This window comes from Ptychodera flava, chromosome 6, assembly GCF_041260155.1.
Source record: "Ptychodera flava strain L36383 chromosome 6, AS_Pfla_20210202, whole genome shotgun sequence".
NCBI classification, from domain to species: domain Eukaryota; kingdom Metazoa; phylum Hemichordata; class Enteropneusta; family Ptychoderidae; genus Ptychodera; species Ptychodera flava.
This window is the reverse complement of record NC_091933.1, coordinates 5058441-5079196: the sequence shown is the minus strand read 5'-3', so window position 1 is coordinate 5079196 and position 20756 is coordinate 5058441. Positions and strand designations below refer to the sequence as shown.

At 35.5% G+C, this 20756-nt stretch overlaps 1 protein-coding gene across 2 annotated transcripts in view; it reads right to left on the bottom strand.

Annotated features, from left to right (window-relative positions):
* The window catches only part of LOC139134659 (molybdate-anion transporter-like), a 29984-nt gene extending 14352 nt beyond the window's left edge, over positions 1-15632 (bottom strand). Inside the window, exons 1-6 of one of the 2 annotated variants that reach the window (XM_070701626.1) lie at positions 15318-15632; positions 7706-7850; positions 5686-5854; positions 3662-3780; positions 1189-1325; positions 552-745 (exon numbers count right to left, since the gene is read on the bottom strand). In XM_070701626.1, coding sequence (XP_070557727.1) covers positions 552-745; positions 1189-1325; positions 3662-3780; positions 5686-5854; positions 7706-7850; positions 15318-15462 — 909 coding nt within the window. In that variant the 5' untranslated portion in view covers positions 15463-15632. The remainder of the gene's footprint in view (positions 1-551; positions 746-1188; positions 1326-3661; positions 3781-5685; positions 5855-7705; positions 7851-15317) is intronic. The other variant, XM_070701625.1, reaches the window with a different exon arrangement.
* Between the last annotated feature and the right edge of the window lie 5124 nt (positions 15633-20756).

Here is a 20756-nt window from a genome sequence, read left to right as displayed (position 1 = left end):
GAATATATTTTATGGTAGAATGCATCTCTGGACACATATTTGGACTCCTAAAACTTTCACAATTCTGTTTTGGTCTACCAACTTGAGGAGGTTTATTTTGAAGCTTGCAGTAAGTGAAGTTTTCACTGGCTTACTTTTGTGAAACTCTGGAGATAACACAGGCATGGCAGCCATTTTGAATTTAAAATATCAGTAAATATTGGGTAATGGCTTTCGCTAGTGCCACAATTTGGAAGGCGATCCACAATTTTTATGCGCTTTTTAAAAGAGAGTGATTGAAAGTTTGCTGGAGGAAAATTTAAGCAAAACTTTAAGTCTTTCATTTTCAAGGTGCTAACTACCTTACTGTGAATATTACATGGAAGCAGTTTTGTGTTTGTATACCACAGCACTACCGTGTATTGGTACTGTTAACCGATTAAGAACAGCAATAGGAACAGTTGTGCACCTGAGATTAATGATCATTATCACACATTATATTAAGTATCCTGTCCTAGCACCCAAACTCCCTGCTTCATCATTCTTACATTTTCAATGATCACAACACATACCATAAAGTCAGCAAATATCCATCCATGGGGTATACTATTTTTGTGAATTTCTTCCTCATCTTCTGGTACTTTCATTCCAGCTGGTGAATCTCCCGTATCAGGCGGTGTTAACGCTGGTGTCCATTCCAAGACAAATGTGTACATGGCTCCTTCAAAGAGTGACTGAATCAAACCAAGGCACAACACTTTGCGATCTGTGATAATGAATGTTTGGATGTTACTGTGTGATATATGACATAACATTGAGAGAATGCTAGGTTCAAGTGGAAAAAAGATCTCTTTCTGGTTGCGGTTGTATAATGATAGTATTGAAATATTGCTACACAAATGAATGGGCACTACTCATGAAATTTATCTTCAGAGATTTCATACTTTTCAAATAAACTCCTTCAAACCTGTTCATATTACAGGTGAGTTGTAACAGAAGTTCCTATCTGAAAAAAAATTTCACCTTTCAAAAATCCATGGAATGTAGCTTCGAGTGGCATTAAAATCAGAAGTTTTAAAGAGGAGTGATTAATTTTGAGGCAAGACTTAGAGTACTCAGTTTCAATCAACATTAAATTTGTGATGCATTCCGTTCTCACATGGTATGACCTCAAAAATCACTGGAAGATGTAAAAGATTGATGTTATACCTTCCTTGATGAGTTTGAGGGCGCTCTTCATGGAAGTGCCCACGCTTACATTGACATCGCCATAATTTTCAGTCCATGTGGTCACAATACAGAAACACATGATCATGAGAACAGTAAAGGATACGTCAAATGGTGCCCTGTAAAGGAATAAAGATGTACAATGAACAAAATGTACAAATACGTGTGCTCATTACAAATTTTTCCATCCACTAATAAGGAGCCCTGGCAACTAAAACACATGCACAGCAATAAAAACTCATTTTCATTTAATGCGTGAAAATTTATCCCTATTGCACTATATACCAACACTATGCCAAGGAAACTGTACATGCGCAATATTAAATCTGAAATATTTGTTGTTTAAAAACCTTACTCACCTTCAAACAACCTATTCCAGTGACTTTCATGTTTTGGGCAAGTTCAAATTTTATTATAATTACTTCTGATCATTGGATTTTTTTCACGTTTAAATTTTTGAATGAAGATGTGGGTCTGATGTCAAATGCAGTAAATGTTGTTTGTCATGTGCATGTTAATCCACTGTTACAGAGCATCTCTGCAGGTATATGTTCATTTACCTTTAATCACCTGTTAAATTCCAAGGAATCAAGCTGTTCCCTATGATCCTATTAGTGATAAAATGCAACTACACTACATGAATGTATTATCAGTATTTTTTTTTTAATTTCGCTACATGGATAAAATCTAGCATGTTTACACATGTGCAAATGTTACAATATTCCTGTCAATGGGAGTGAAAAATGCTGGGAGTATCCATGAAATTTTCCAAACATACTGTAACTAATAAATACAAGAACTATCCACATCATATCTAAAAAGACGCATTTTAAGGGGAATTCACTGCTCTTTTTTTCTCAAGTTTTTCTGATGACCAGTATTTCCTGTATCCTGCTCTTTTTACTGGCATATGAACAATAATACCAAATGAAAATATTCATTACATTTTGTTAAATGGGGTAAAAAACCTGCTTTCACATGATTGGGTTTTTGTATTTGCTTGAACACATTCATTTACTGTGAATACTTCATAAGGGCTATTGCAGTGAATGTAACTGCATGTATTTCAATGCTATGTCACTGTAAATAGGGAAAAAAGACAACATTCAAAAATTTCTTTTTTCAAGAATGAAAGACCAAGCCATAACCTGAAAACAGCAACTTTAACAGTGTGCACATAGTAATCTGATGGAACAGATGCTGTTTTTATCAGAGATTACTGCCTGCATGCAGCAGAACATTTGGTATTAGACAGGTGTGTACGTGTAACATGCTAAACCTATCAAGTTTTGCAGTAATTTCTATATTTCTACATGTCTGTCTAATTGAAATGTTGCACATTTTAATTTTACTTTGAGTTGTTCTATATTTCAAAAAAATAATCGAGACATAAAGTTTCATGGGTTGTAAATAATCCCATGATTTCTCACAGCACATACCAACAATCCATAAACTTGCTACCAGATATGTGTCATCTAAAACACTTGACAATAAACATTTCAATCATAGAAAATACCAAGAAATTTAAGCACTTCATTATTTCTGATATTTTGGATAGAAATTTGTCAAACATATAATGTACATGCCTTTTACAACGATTTTCACATACAATTTAGGCAGTTTCAAACCTGTTAAGAGCATAGGTCACCTTGAGCTTTCATCGGAAACATGCTTACAAATTTTTTTCAGATAACTTTGGTATATGCCTTTACAAAATGTGCATGCAAAATGTGCCTGGTTTTGAAGCTTCTTAATGATTCGATCAAAAATATACACTTTACTTTAGAATAGTATTCCTTCGATCAGTCCTGTATGACACTGTACAAACATTATGGAACAGGTTTCTTTCACAAAGCAATGTTGATTTAAGCATGAAGAATGAATATCTAGGTCGATATAATGACTGTCAATATTTTTCATGCTGTTTTGAAAGCCATAGGTACATATGGTACTATGATCTGCTGTAAAAAATTCCTACATGTATTTCTCTTTACCGGTAGTGATGTCAATTAAGCAAACGCAAGAAATGATCTTTCAAGTATTATTAGCTGGCAGCTGTTCTGCAAAAAAAATTTTTTATGCTGTTGATATATGCCATGTTTACTAAGCTTTGGTGAATATCTCTGTAGTTTGGGAAAGACAGTTACTTCACTATGTTGATCCTCTGATACGTCATTATAAGTGACATTCCTATGAGAATCAACAAACATCTACCACAGGAAACAAACACTGGCTCAAGATTTTAATTTCCTACGTTTTTCACCAAACTCCAACATACATGTACAATGTACACCAATAGACATTCACAAACACTGACAGCCAGTTTTTTTCTCAGATTCCCTGTTCTAGATTTCACAGAGTCAGCACTATCCTCATCTACATCACTTCTTTGCAACATCACAAAAAGTGCCAACGTGTCACTAATAAAAGTTTGCAATGGATTAATCCAACTTACACGTATCCAAAATGATCGGCAAACACTTGAGCAACGAGGCCTGCTGCTATGGCAGCCAGAGAGTTACCCAAAGTTGCATGTGAAAAAACTGTACTGAGAAGATCGCTGCTGAAACCACGCTGTAAGAGAACCAAAATAACACTGTGATAGAGGCCATGTGAGTGGGTGCTTTGTGAGTGTCTGTATGAAGGGTACAGCACTGTATACGTAGATGTTGTCACTTGTGCATTACAGAACAAAGTCTATGCTTGAATTTAATTTGAACTTTTAAGATAGTTTCATTGGTACTGACAATACTTGTATTCACATAAAATGGTTACTTAGTACATACATGAACATGTATGGTCACTTCTCAAATTTTCCACATGCACATATGGCCTATAAATCAAATAGTTTGCCTTACAGAACACAATTATATGACTGTCGCATTTGGCAAAATTAGGGCATATGGTTAGAGAGTGAGGTTCTGATAAGTTGAAAAGATGAAAACATTAGTATGTTGGACAATGTCATATAATTCCACTGAGCAATATTGACCCCTTCACTCTCTCTTGACCGATGGTATAGAAATGAACTGGGTGTGACCAAAATCCAGTGGTGTAATGGTCAAAAGTAGCCTTTGTGTTATGAAAGGCATTGATGTGTTCAGTGGTGATGTGGCAGTTATATGGCTTTAAGGTCAATCACGGATTACTTATTAATGGGCTTGTATCCATGGAATTACCTCTTTTGCCCTGAATCAACAATTTGGCACTCACGTTAGGCAAAAATTGTTCCGATAACTCAACCTACACTATTTTTTACCTGCTGGCCCGAGACTTATTAGAACTACGTAAACGTGAAAGTAAAAAGAAGAAAGAAAAAACCTGCAAAATCAAACGGTTGTTACCTTGCATTTTGATTTTTGCTTGAACAAGGAAGTCTTTTATGTTTTTATTCCTTTATATGCTATGATAGGTTTTTCTGGAAATGTTGTGGCCAGAGTTTGATTGCCCTGAACCCCTGAAAAATGCATATTTAAAAAATAAAAATATTTTGGGAAAAAAAATCCCAGCCTACCCACATGTACCTACCCTATTTTTGAAAACCATGTTATCGGAACTGCACTATTTATTTTTTTGGGCCTTAATACTTTTTTTGTGACACTTGTTATGTATTTTTTGCCTGAAATATGTGAAATATTTTGCCATCATACATATACCTGTGCAGCTGTCTATATTGGCTTAAAGGTATAACTGTCACCTGTTCCAATTTTGCCACAGTTACCATAGAAAGAGAAAATCTAACCAATCACACATTTTAAGCGGGTGGCCGCTTTTAAAAACAGCGCCCTCACATGGACATTTTTAATACCAAGGAACACCCCATTGACCATATATGGGCATATTTAGATTACAGGTGACTGTATACCTCTAACCCCTTTTAGATCAAGTCATTCCAAATCCACAATGCAATCAGAGTACCTATACAGTTTTTACGACTCTAGCTAATTGAAATACTGCTCACGAGACTAGACGGGGAGTGGGTCAGAGGTACGGAGGCAAGCGGACGAATAGGATTCTAGGCTAGGGTACCTAAAGATCAGTTTTATACACTTTCACTATCATGTCTGGTCATATCTTAGAATAAATCAGTGAAAACTGCGTTTTTCCATTTCCGGAGGTCTTAAAATGGCCAACTCTGTTGAAATAAGTTATATGGGACACATCATGGAATATGCAGAATCGGTAACAACCAACTTGACTTGATCATTGATAGTGACAGATGAAGCTGACAGAAAAGTTTTACAAGACACATTCTGTACAGACAAATACACAAATCAAGGACAATAAAAAATTTAAACTTCCTAAAAAAGAACAAGGACATTGCATTTACAATATACTGGTACACATATTTCTTCTTTGTCAGAAACATACCAATAGACTACACAATGTATGCAAGCAAACATATCAGAACGAGCGATATCTAGCTTGAGAAATATCAATATTTCATATCATGCAATGTGCAAAACATTGATCACTTACTGCATTATGTTCATAAACCAACCAGGATTCAAAGGCACTGAAGAGTATGGAAGTGGCAGTACCCCCAAGTAACCTTCCAATCATCAATATATGAAAATTTGGGAAATGCTTGGTGATACAGGCCAGGCCATACATAATTCCATAGAGGATACAGTTGGCACGTCGACCACTGATAACAGAGAGAAAATAAATTACAATTAGCACATCATGATGTCATTAGCAAAGGTAGATAAATCTTAAGGCAATACCGAAGGATTCAGAGCACGTGTTGGTTGCTATCGCTGGCAACATTCAAAACGTGCACTTTTGCATGTGCAAAATCTTACCGTTCAGTTGTTTTCTATGGATTTTCGACTCCTGGTATTTTGAAAATGCATAAAATCTTCCAACTCTCTCAATTGTAAACCAATTTAGCTTATTTTTGGTAGGATTATTGAAGTCATAGATGAGAATATAGATAAGCATGCGTTTCTAAAAATTCTGGACCGTTTATGAGATACCGCTGTAAAACCCTTCCAAATTTCACAAAATGACACAGTAGATATTTTCCTGTTCAAAATTTGTTTGTACTCAAACAGATAACCTAATCCATGCTAGGGACTATAAACAGGTACATCTCATTTGTTACATTCTGAAATTTTGGAAGATTTGGTGCAAATTTGTAGGAGCTGAAACGTTTAAAAAATAGAGCTGAGAAAATTTGTATATGTGTGACGTCACTGACCAATTGCGTGACAAACCTGCGTCTTTTAGAATTGTGCGGTTCTATAAATCTTTATTATGCAAAGAAAACCATGAAAACTTTGCATTTTGATTGATTTTGGAAATCACCCTTAGCAACCGTTGCTTAGCAATTTGAATCCTTCAGTATCGCCTTAAATTATAAAAGAAACTGACATCATCAGCAATGTGGATGAAATTACAGTGAAAACATTCTGAAATCTTGACTCATATAGTTACCATGGAAACGAGAATCACAAATGTACTGTCATTACCATGGAAATATATCATGACATGAGAATCATATGAACATTTCCATGGAAACATTAAAGCCATACCAAAACCATATCATTATCAGAATTACTCATTATGAGAAACCATATTGCAATTTCCATAGAAACTCATCTGTGGGCATTACTGTAGCGGCTACTTTGTTCAATAAGTGTCCCATAGTTTCATGTTGAGTGAATCCATCTCTTTTGAAGCTACTGTTCCAATTCATATGGCAAATGAACGTCAATTTTTTTCATGCTCAATTGATCATTAGATTTTTCTAAAAGGGTACAGACATGAAGACTTTTCCTTTTTTGAAAGGTACATGTTACATGCACGCACATTCACATTATGATCCATGGTTTCAGAAAATGTACAATGTACATGTGTGTAGACAGAGTTGTTGACCCACAACCTACAAAGGGCAGGCGATCATTCAGGATAAATTATGACAGACCTTGAGGGTTTTCTTTCCCAGAACATGTGGTATTCTACATGTAGCCAACAGCTATGTACTCTGGTACAAGTAAACTGAAAATTGGGCACACCAAGTCCAGAAGGCCAATTCAGTATGGTCTGATGAAATACCAGTACGGGCTGTGCATAGACTTTTCTAACATATTCCTTCTTTATATACAGTACATTACAAATTTACTTTATTCATAACGTGAATTTATGAAAGTGAACATACAAAATGCCTTTGGCATTTTTTGGTCTTTTCAGCACAAAACACCAATGTACAATGTACATCCCTAAAACTCCTCCAAGTCAAAGTTCAGTTCAGGAAAGTGAGTTCCTCACTGTTACAATAATAATCATTACGGAATAGCATTGTACATTGTACATGTACATGAACGATACATTTAATATTTGGTATCAAAGTCTGACTTCAGCTATAATTTTTCTATGCTGGATCAAATAGGAGTCTTATGGTAAAGATCATGTAAGAAAAAATTTACTGTCACTCGTTTCATGTCCAACTTCATGCGAAATGCTGGATTTACCGCAAGATACTACTTTGACTTACTATCTGTCTGCAAATGATCCAATTACTGTGCCAAAAATCATACTTGCACCAAAGCCGGCTACAAACAGTATTTCAATCTGGTGAGTTGTCATGCCATAGCTCTGGTATAAGACGTAAACATGAGGACCCTGTAGCCAATCTCCAGCTGAAAAATTTAAACATACATATTCATCATTATTACAATCAATACAGAATCTATACAGAAGTCAACACTTTGTTTGATGACATAGGTTATTAAAAACATCATAATTTATGTCTGAGTGTATCTTATATTAGACATACATTGTACTGTCCTCTTTGCTATGCACCCAAGAAAATACAAAAGCATATGATGTACGATGACATAATTTCATGTATTTGTGAATAACCTTATTGCTATACTATTACTTGCACAAAAAAATAATTACTTTCAAATGCCTTATTATACGAATCATTGTGAGCACACAAAGTACAATGTATGCATCCAGCAAGTCAACTACGCACAACAAACGGATATTCAATGGGTACAGTAAAGAAATCATAGTTCAGCAAAATTATTTCACAAAACTTTCACAGCTTTTGGACCGGTCTTCATTACCTTCATGTGAATCAGTGATCAAATCATAAATATTATTTTTGAGAAAAAAAGAGAGATCTTGTCATTTTTTCCAAAACTGTTATGAGGTCAAGGTCAAGTAGTGTCCAGTAGCACTCAAAGTTGATGAGTGGACTGCCGTGGCTATTACTTGAAGTAATAGCCACCGCAGTCAATACTTAAAATTACCACATGGCGAAATTCCACAGGTTACAGGTACACTGTATAGACATAGCTTTTATGATTATTAGTGTTTATATAACATAACATGGTCTATCAAATTAGCTTGCTTAGTTCTCTATAGTATCTTTTATACTTTTTTCTTTTCAAAATCTACAACAAATGGAAGATTTCTGGTCTTCACTGTGAAAACATAACAAGTGTTTGTCATGGGGAAATCTTAGGTCATGAACTGCCTCTCTATTTTATGTGAGCTGAAGATCATGATGACACATTTCAAATAGTACCACACTCTTGCATATTCATGCCTATGTACTGAAAAAATTCTTTGTCAATTAATATATATAGGAGAAAATCTGATAAATTTTTTCCAAAGAAGACTCTCAAATATTGTCTCCCTGTAATACTTAAAGTGGTACTGCCTTTTCAAATTACTTTAAAAACATTATTTTCAATATCAGTGGTTAATATTTTACCCTGCATCTACAGCTACACATCTCATAAAATTAAAAAACCAAAACAACAACATTTGCAAAGAAGTTTGCATCTGGATAGCCCGCAGAATTTCAAGTTCCAAAGGTTAAACATTCATCAGTGACATTCTTATAATCTGAGATGGATAGTAAATGCTGAAGATAGTGCCAGTAAGCATATAGCATGGCACAGTTTGGTGGTATGTGGCTTGTATTTGTGTGGCCACCAAAAGTAGCAATCAACACCGTCAACACTCCTTTCAAGTGTGTCAGCTCAAAATCAGAAATAGCGTTGAGACGTCAGGTTGTAAGGACTGCACCTTGAAACCACCTTTTCCCCCTTAAATTTGGCATTATCTGACCATCATGTTGGGGTTAAATATGGGCTCTGCCTGTTATCATCAAAATAATAATAATAATAACATTTTTATTGCTTGCTTGTAAATATAGGATTTACGTTACATTTGTGGCAATAAAAGTGTGATTCAAAAATAAGTTAAAATTTTCTTCAATAAAGATAAAGTATTACAGTATAATAATAGTAGCTAATAATAAATATAACTAGGTATTTCTTTGTTTATATAAAGTAAAAATATAATCAGCAAGTTGTTCATTAAAAGATAACTCTTGTTTTGTTAGTAGAGAAATAAGCTGATTTTCAGTATTGTCGTTTGGGAAATTGATTTTACTGAAAAAGTTCGTTTCTTTGGACTTTGTATTTCTGACAGACTAATAAAAAGTGTGTTTCATCTTCAATACTGTTGGTGTTACACTGATTGCAGTATCTTTCAGTAATTGGGGTTTTTGGAACAGTGTGTCTCCCTTTTTCAATTGCTAGATCATGATTGCTAATGCGAAGTTTGGTGAGCAATTTCTTTTCTCACCTTGCAACTGTGTTAAGTAGGGTTCTAATCTAAAATTACGTTTTATTTTGGCATACATTCTTAGTTTATTATTTTTCATCAGTGATCAACTTTTTCCAAAAGACTTCATAATTGTTTGTTAAATTTGTTTTCATTAAACCAGTTATAACTTTGTGGTGTTTAAGTGATGGAGCTTTATCAAGGAGAAAGTCCATTCCATTGTCTTTAATTAAAGCACTTAAACAGTTAAACCAGGATCTATTGTTAGTGTTGTTTACCATTTGCTCCAGAAAAGCTTCTTTAGCAGATTACAATGTGGCAGTTGTACGATATGAAGCCAGTATTTAACAATATTAAGTTTGATCTCAAGTAGAAGTGGGAATTGTCCTAGTTCACCCCTCACAGCGGCATTACAAGCTTGTCTATTACACTGTACAATGTTCTTACAAAATTTGAGGTGAGTTTTTTCAATTGCTGATTTATCCCACTTCTTGTAATCCATGAAATCTTGTCCCCAAATCTCTGAGCCATACAGTAAAACAGGTTTAATGAAAACATTGAATAGATGTAGGGAAAATTTTATCTTTTTGTTGTGCAATAAACCCTTTTAAACTATACAAAGATTTTGCTGCTTTATCAGCCAATTTGTAATTGTGTCACTAAAACTACCGTTTGATTTAATTGTCAGTCCTAAGTATGTATAGCTCTTAACAGATTTGATGCATGTACTACCATAGTTAAATAAGTGTTTATCTACCAAAGGAGATTTACTAAAATTAATTGCTTGGGTTTTCTGTAAATTAACATCAAGTTTCCAATTGGAGCAAAATGTGTGTAGTGTATTTAACTCCCTTTGCAAACCTTCTTTTGAAGTAGAAATTAAGACTAGGTCATCAGCGTAAAATAATGAGTTAACTGGGGTATTATTCAACACTGGTGGTTGAGTATTTACTTTGTCTAGATTTGTTTTCAAGTCATTGACATATAAATTGAACAGACTAGGACTTAGAACACAGCCCTGTTTTACTCCTTTTTCAACTTTCAGGCTGGGCGAGATAAAATTATTTGTTTTGATGTGTATTTTTGTGTTGGTGTACATGTGTTTATAAGTCTGTATAATTGCCATTAATGTTATTTTTGAGAAGTTTATGGAAAAGACCAACTCTCCATACCGAGTCGAAAGCCTTAGCAAAGTCAACAAAACAAACATAAATGTTCTGCTTTATTGTTAATATATTTATGTATTATTGTCTTCAGGGTAAATATGTGATCTATTGTGCGATGGTTTTTGCGAAATCCAGCTTGATTATTATGTATAATATGATTGTCATCTAAAAAACTATTTAACCTTTCATTTAGAATGTAAAAAAAACTTTTCCTACACAACTTCCGACAGAAATGCCCCTATAATTTTTCGGGTCATATTTATCTCCTTTTTTAAATAATGTGTCATAATGCTTGTATTCCAGATGTCTGGAAAGTTGGATGTATCTAGAACTGCATTAAATAATTTAGCTAAGGGTTTACAGAGAAAGGAGGAACCATGTTTTTAACAACTCTATACAAAACCCATCAATCCCTGCTGCTTTTTTACTTTTTAAATTTCTAATTGCTGATAACACTTCATTAGTTGTTATTGACTTATCCAGCTGCTGATTAGCCTGATTCTTAGTTTCTTCAGATGTTAAACTATCAATAATTTGCTGTTGGAAATCATTATACCTGTCATTTTCAATTGAGCAAGAATTTTTGTAAATTCCATCCATGTTGCTGCTGAGACACAATCTCCAGTATTATTATCTTTATCATTATTTTTTAAGTACTTGATCAATTTCCACATATCATGTGAATTGTTGGCATGTAGACTGTTTAGTTTGTCTAAGTTGTTTTGCCAGAATTGCAATTTCTTATTTTTAACAAGTTTTTAAACTTCTTTTTCTTTGTGTAATAGATAATTTTTAACTGACTGTCATATGGAGCTTTATTTAATAGTTTTGCTGTTGCTATTAGGTCCCTTTTGCTGCATCACAGTTTTTGTCAAACCATTTTGATTTCTTCCTCTTTAAATTTTCTTTCTCGCTTTTGTCTATTGAAAATTCCACTGCAGGCTTTATCTAAAATGTCATTAAAATGCTTAGTGGCTGAGTTAATGTCAGATTTGTTATTACCAATATTAGTATTCAAAAATTCTGCAAAATCTTTTTGTAGCTCATCTGATGCTAATCTATCCGTGTAATTAAAAACACATAACTTATCCCATTTCCATTTTTGGGGCATTTGTAACAAATTCACAGTATCTTTAACACTGCTTGGATTAAATTTGTAGTTTGAGAAGAGTAGAAATTTGACAGTGATCTGAGAAAATTGTGAAATTGTGTATTTTAAAATACTCAAAATTATCGATGATGTCTGTTGTTGCAAGACCATAATCTACTACACTGTTTCCATTCCAGTGGTAACATGTAAATTTTCCACAAATATCTCCAGGTAGTCTACCATTCATAATTCTTGTATTTGTGGTTTTACATAAATCTATGAGGTTTCTACCATACTTATTTTCGATCTTATCCATATTGCAGCGATTAAGATGTGTATCAACAGAATATCCTGGTGGAACTGGTATATGATTTGAGAAATCATTGTCAATAAAATCTGGCAGTAATCCTACTCTGGCGTTAAAATCCCCTAAAATCATGACAGATCCAGAACAGCTATATTTTGTGATCACTGTTCTAAACGTTTGAAAAATGATTCAGACTTATGTTTGGAATTTTCTGGTGCGTTGTAAACAAAGCAAATAAATATATCCTGTTGTAATCTGAAAAAAACTTTTGAAAGTTTGCACCACACCATATCTTCCGCATCTGAATGAACCATTTTTACACCCTTCTTTATAGTATTTTTTACCAAAAGTGAAAGACCACCCCTCTGTTTTTTCTTTTTTCTGACAACAGAATAGTCATAGTATCCAGGAATGTGAAAAGTATGTTTCAATTGTTCTGTGAGCCAAGTTTCTCCAATACCAATAATGTCATGTTGAGTAATATTATTTATAAATATGATTGTTACAAAATAACAACACCACTTTAAACGGCACCAAGGTTTACATCACCATGGAGGTAGAGAGAGACTCTCAGAGACTCGCAATTTTTACCCACAATGGAGGTAAAAAGAGAGACTCTTTTTACCTACATGATATCGCTGGGTAAAACATGAGTAAAGTACTCTGCAGTGAGAGTATAAATTCCTATGTCTACTTTGCCCTTGGTAATCATATAATTTGAATGTCTCCATGAGTCCTGCTAGGGAGAACTCTCTTATTCATCCAAAAATGTTCCGCATCACTGCTGACCCCACTTGCCCAAAATATATAATAGTATGTGCACTACAAGAATGAACACTTTATTGTCAGTTGTTATTTATATGTTGTCTACCAGTACAACTCACAATGTTAGCATTTTCAGTACAGCAGTGTTATTCTTATGAACGACTGTATCGTACAGGCTAGGACTGTCAATACACACTATTTGACTGGCGCATGTGAACAAGGAGGTAAAAGCGAGATGTGCTAAACAGTTTTGGCAACCAAATATGGATATTGTTCAATGGAAAAATAGGATACATGTACTGTACATGTATCTACCGGGGACAAATGGGGTGAAAGTGTACAAGAGCCGTAGAAACCAGATTTAATTAGACAATTTTTTAAATATTAACTGGCAAAATTTGCCTCTGTTCTATAATGTTAGGCTGGTTTGGTATTTGCCATTCAGAGTCCCACAGAGACATTTTCATACAGTGGAAAAAAAGACAGGTTAACACAGGACAGATAAAGTTAAACACAGGACAGATAAGCATTGTAGATAGCAGGACTATTGTCTGCTTTCTGAACAATGGCACGGGTAACTTCAATACAGGGTGTGAAAGATTTCCATGGCAGTTAGTTATTTTTGAATAGCTGTGTCATGGGTGGAAAGGCAGTCAGAGAAGCTTCTTCCACTCTATTGTCTACAGTAACACTTCAAAAGCTATAGACGCAGTAGACACCACGCCCAACTGAAACTTAGCTACTAAATATCTTGAGATACTGAATGTGCTTCTGAACAAATAATGGCAGACAGTGCTTGACTTGAACTGAATTTTTAATTTATTGTTTTACACAGGAACTTTAACATCAACACAAGTACATGGGCCCAGTGTATTGATATTGAAAAAAAAGAGTTTTCAACAGGTTTTTGAAGGGTTTAATTGTTAGGTTATTAACATATGTATGGCACAAGGGTAGAAGGGTCGCTTAGATGTCCATCTATTGCACTTAGGGAGATACCTGAGCCTTCTAAGTAATTGTAGGATTCACTTACGACTGTCATTTTAACTAGGCATTCCATAGTACATCATGTAAACAATCACTGGTATATGCATCATAAGATGTCCTTGTACCACCATTGACCCTAACTGAAAACTTTGTGATCAGAAACTGAGAAAGCAAACACACTTGCATAAAAGCAAGTTTATTTGGCTATGACACATTGTGCAAAGGAAAGTGATCAGAAATTCATAAAATGGAAAATGTGGCAACTACATAACTACCAGTTTCCATGAGGATGGAGACTGTCATATTTCAGTTTTGTATAATTCAAGTATTCATTACTAAAATCAAAGCAAATGTGAATGAGATTTAGATGGCCTGATTTGAAACTGGTAGCACCTTGCCTGGCAACCTGCAGTACTTATTGTATTAATAATTCTGAGCCATTGCAGTGGCTGGGAATTATAAGTTCAATAAGAAGAATGAATTTCAGCCATCAACATGACTAAAAGCTTATGCCCCACTCTTTGGCAGTACTGAGTTACATGGACGTACCACAGAGGTTACCGTCCATGCATGCCATGGTTTACTGGACGAAGAGGGCGTGTCCTGGCGGTGAACATCGTCCAACAAAGACCGTGTAGAAAAGAAAACAATACAAGCTAGTTGAACCATAGACAGTAGAATGTATATGGCTATACAAAAACAATATATGCTAATGAGACTGATTCATCGACTTCCAACCATTGAAAGTTTTGTTCGCCTATTCCAGCAACAAGTACAACCCGCAACGTACGTCTCATTTCCTAAGTTCCGATTACAGAGTTACACTGTTTTCTTTTAGGTTTTTCGCGTGAAAATTGGGGCCCAGCATAACGAACGACGATCTTTTAAAAGTACTTGACTTCAGATTAATGAAAGAGGCACGGGTGCCAGAATACAGGTGTGGGCTTGCGCCTGCACCTTGTATTTCTATAGTCATGGGGAACAGAATAATTCAAAACAATATGGTCTGCTACAATGCAATATGTAGTACACGATTCACGATTAGAATAGAAGCTGTGTCCACCGACGTTGACGTTTCGTGTGGAAGGAGGAAACCGTACGGCATCTTTAAGAACGCTAGTCAACATAGCTATAGTGTTTTTGCCGGAAAGTACAGAAAGCCTGAGAAGGAAAGTCGACACCAGATACGCTTTGGGATATGTTTTACCTGTAGCCAGGAGATACACGAGCAAGTAAGTCGCTTGAAATTTCCGGAAACTGCCATCTTCCGAAGACGCTACTTTCGTTTTTGTATACACGTATAGGATTAGACATAGAAGACAGAGACCGTAGAATGATGGAATGAACACCATATTGACCACCGATCTTCGGCACTGACTCCACTGAATGTATGGATGGTGAACCGCACCGTGCACCGAAGCCGACGCTTTCAAACAAGCCTCGTTTTCAAAACAACTCGTACAGGTTAGGTTGTTCGTTGCTACTGGAGGAGGCGCCTATCCAACTGCTCGCACGAGTGATCACTCGCATGGAAGTATGGCTCTCGTCATCGTACGGTTTCAGAAAACGACAATGTGATAATTGAATATCGTAACATAACCCCGGCGGTGACACTCTCAGAGAGCATGAGCAGCCATGCTCGTTCCAACAAAATTTCAAGATACCCCTAAACTGCGATTTTTCAACAAAAAAGATCCCCTTAGGGAGTGTGCAGAATTTACAGGGGGGGGGGAGCTGTAGGATTTTCTATTTTCCTGGTATTTTTTTCCGTGCCCTCCCGGTAAATTATAAAGAAATCTATGACCCCCTCGTATTTCCTGGGTTATTTCCATGGCCCCCTTCCAATATATACATGCATGCTTACACACTAAGACATATTCAGTGTGACAAGTTTATCACACTTTGCAGGAACAATACAGTGGTCATTGAATCAATGATATAACAAAACTTTTCAGAGTTACAATTAAGTGGTCATAAAAAGCATGTTTTGTAGGGACTGCAAGTGGCATACTTTTGGGAAAGCTAGTAATGAAGAAATCAGGTTGTAAATCATCCTAAAGAAAAGTTAATTGTAAAACATGAATATTTCTTTCTTAATGTCCATTCACTATAAATGATCCATTTTATCACCGGTTTCTTGATTATTTTGATGATTACTTTGTCCAAGATGTTGTTATTCAGTGGTCTATATCAAACACTTTGGTTGTAAATTTTGCCAAGTTGTTTTAAACTTTACATTCTAGTAGCAAGTACTCAGAGGAAGAATTCACTAATAATACACAAAGCAGGGTATGTTCACTATGTCGACAAGTTGTCTCACTTTTTTCATAAGTACTCTCCCATCGGTGGAAATAAATTGAACAACTTGCAATGGCAAATGTTTGACTGTGGCAGGTACAGATTTTTAAGGTGAGGGACTACCCAATACCAAGTATATAGTCATTTTCTAGAAATCACACATGTTGTAGCTTGTAAAATGGGTGTCCCAATCTACCCTTTGAGATAGTTCACATCCAATCATCCATTAGTTTACATTCAATCATCCATTACACCATGATTTGAGCTCTACATATAAATTTGAAGCAAATTTGACCTCTATAAAAACTTTAATAGCCTGTGCCTTGATGTCATGTTAGCGCGATAAAGGAACCAAATATATATAAAACTTGTTCAAACAGTGTCTTTGTCACGGCTTCGGCTTTCATTTCGGTTGTGGCGAATGCTAAAGTAGGCTGCTAAACTAACCTTTAATAGTGAAAGGTTCTATGGTCTATGATACTCCGTGAAGCCGTGAAGACTATGGTATACATGTTTCCTTGTTTGACTTTTCCAAGGGGCAAATCCATTCCCATTCTTTCCATAATGTGTTCTGACTGTTTACTTCCGCGGACTCACTGGCGTCGTCTGACTGGCCTCGTAATTCATCTGAATACAAATTATCAATATCAGACATGACTTCTGGGCTCGAATAGCTTGTAATAAGCTTAATTAGTCTTCAATACCTTTGACTGGGGATTTCTTCACCAACAGCATTTCTGAAAGTCCGCATCGTTCTCGGCACATTCGTCGTATTTCCTTCATGAAAGCCCGTCGGCGTGAGGTATACGTAAATGTTTCCTAACTTGTGCATTGTTTCAAAATCATATCCCCGAATCTTTAAAATCCATCTATAGCAATTCGACCTGTTGGTTTCTTCAATTTAAAAAGATATTTCAGGTTAGCATGATTGGTAAAAATGGTACATCACGAAGTACCAAATGCGGGTCATATAATGTCAATCCTCATAAAACTGCTAATGCTTCGCGATCAGTTGTTGTAAAACCGTTGCTGGAACGGCTAAGGGAACGCCCTAAATGCCTAAAATACGATCGGTTTAGGAACACAGTCCTGTATTTCGGCTTATACGAAGCCTATACGCTGAAGTAAGAAACATCTTCATGTAGTTTAAACGGTTCTCAAAATGTGGGACAACTGAGTACTTGCGCCTTGGTCAAAGCTGTCTTGAGATGTTCCAGATGCTCAAAAGCGTGATGACCTTTGTCGTTGATCATAAACAAGATGAACTGTCAATCGTACTTTATGTATACCAATAAAATGCATTTCCATGAATCACACCTTTTATCGCGTTTATAGGTGTACATATACCTGTTATCCTGATTCATCATTCCATCGTTTGATGTAAGCAATTTTAGACTGTGATAGTATATCGATCAAGGACATCAATTAATCTTGACAATTGACACTCGTATTTTAATGCAAGGATGATTGTTTTCAACTTATCCTTTCCTTTTCAGGTAACCACTGGTTTAAAAAGAACAGGGAAAACGTGTGACTGTAAAAAGGCGTGCAACTGCATTTCTGACTGACTGCATTATTTTCTAACTGTTAACTTTGAATTCCATAAAGGAGGCTATTGAAATATTCCAGCTTTGATGTTACAAACAACATGTATTAATTTCTCTACATTTTTTCATCAATAGGGTTACGAGATTTTCCATTTCATGCACAGCGAAAAATGACGATTTACAAATAACATCAAGTTTACTCCTCATGAAACCATCAGATTCATGCGTGATCCCCAGGTTTCTTACTATGACTTTGATGGAATTATATCAAATTTGCTGATTCTAAGGTATAGAAGCTTTGTTTTGACGAAAACCTGAGCAACATCTGCTTTGCCTTCATTAAAAATTATATTCTACTCTATGAAGCACAATCTCATGGTCAAGAGTATCAAAGGCTGCTGACAAGTAAAGTATTATCACAGTTAAATCTGTTACAGACTACAATTTTCCTATGCTCAGATTATTATTTTGTTATTCCGAGGCACTTATTAAATATTGTGTTGTTATCCAGAAGTGTGTGTAAATGTCAGTGAACGATAAAAAATTACCTTCATCTTAGGAAAACTTCTATATCAGGGTCATTAATTATATTGGCGTTGTTTACACTCTATTTCAAAGGGTTGCGTCACTGACACCTAATTCCCGCTTCAAGACCCCGGGGAAAGTACATAAACAAAGATATGACTTAGTTATGAAATATTTATTTAACAATTGTATAAGAGATGTAATTTATGTAAATTCCACATATTCGATAACCAATGAGAGAAAGATCAATAGAGTACCTTCCAATGAGAGATTGTTTAAATTTCTTTTTACCAATCTGGGATTATTAGTTTATTAGTGATTGGAGAATTAACCAGATTAATCTCCATACAATGAACAGAGAATTTTAAAAGGAGAAGAAGCATATAGACCATCTTTAGCTTGTCATCTCTGATGTGTAAACCTTACACTTCAGTACCAAGCTAACATCATTTATTGACCGTAAACTACGCTTTGAGTCTATATTCCGTCCAAGTTCCCGATGCACCTCTCAGCAGTGTATCAGACCTGTTGGTGGAAATATCCGACCTTTAACAAGGAAGCTCACATCGTGAAGTATATGATGACGCGTAGTGAAAGACACTAGTCCAGAATGGCCAACGAAGAACAGCAACTGGCAAGAGACAACGAGGGTTTGCGACAAATCATCAGACAGTTCGACGGGCGAGAATTAAAGATACAGACCATGAAGACGACGGATACTCAAGGATGCATAGGTAAAGTGCAATCGTTGACATCAAATTTAACACAGTGCTCGTAATTGCCCTCAAAACCTGTCTCATTTTCGGATACATTTTCTAGAATGTTATAGTTTTGGTAAAAAGGGGCACATTGCCCGACGGTCTCCAAAGACTCTTTTAAACATGTAAAACCCCGTTGCAGAGTAATTTCTAGAGAGTCGATTGATAGTAGGCCATGCTCTATAGTGTTAACAAGATTACACCAGTTGTGAATAAGAAAAGGGTGATTTCTTCTTTCTCTTCTAATTTTCTTTTAAGCCCCCCCCCCCAACTCTTTGTTCTCCAGCTACGGGGTCTTGTTGTTCCGTCTCTTTAACATGTACCTAAGGGTTCCCCTGACAATGACATCTCATTCTCCATCCAGACCTCACACGATCTAGGTTAGTAGAGTCCCTTCTCCATTTTACCTGTGTTGACTTTCACATTCTCATTTTCATCACCGTATTTTACATCATTCCGGTATTTTCATTCTGAGTACTGTATTTCTAATCGCCCTTTGAAGTTTTTGTTAGGTTTTGTAATGATTTTACTTTCCTGTAGTCTTTCCACTTTCCTTTGACACGTTCTATTTTATCCGCTTTTATCTATTAGTTTTGACCCTGAGGCAGGCAATCTGTGCATTGCAGAAAAAGTCGGTTTTATAAATAAAGATCGTTTAAAGATTGAAGAAATTCGTCGAGTACGCCTTTCATTTCTCCACACTAAATATATTGTTATATTTATTACAAGCAACTATTATTCACTTTTATGACCACAAATGTGATGTAAATCCTATATTTACAAGCAAGCAGTAGCTTATTATTATTATTATTATTATTATTATTATTATTATTATTATTATTATTATTGTCGCCTCGCCTGCAGTAAGTTTAAACATATCAGCAAATATCAGAAATCCTTATGTCGGTGTTTTTTCCTCCTTTTTTTCTTTAGGGGTCAGTATGGTTGGTCATGCTGGCTGTTCTTCTTTTGTCAACTGGAGTAAACGGCAACGTTAAAGCAGATTCAGTCTTATCATAAGCTCGTCCTCGAATTGTTAAAGGCTCATTAGCTGCAACTTTTGGCATTATTTTCGTGATTTTAGATTTAGATTAAAATTAATTCACAGAAATGTTCTGACTCATAGATGTTTACTCAAGTATAATTATCCACTGAGTGGGACTGATGTTTCAGTAAGACAAATAATAAACGGGTGTGGCATCAAAATATGGTAGCCTCCATACAACTACGTGATAAACAGCGTAAATGGTGCATGTACACATTTGAATCTTAACAAATACAACATGATGCAACCCACTGAAAGGACAGGAAAGGGATTCACTCCACTTTGACAAAATATTCTTCGTTTTTCACATAACATGGCAAGATTTTGAAAATGGCGGGAAATTTAAAATGAACAAAATTCTGTTCAATTTTTTGCCTATTCTGCCACAAGAAAACGTTGCTTCGGCATAGTTAATGACTATATCGTTCAATTTTCAGATTGCAATGAATATTTGAGGAAATTGAAGGTACCTT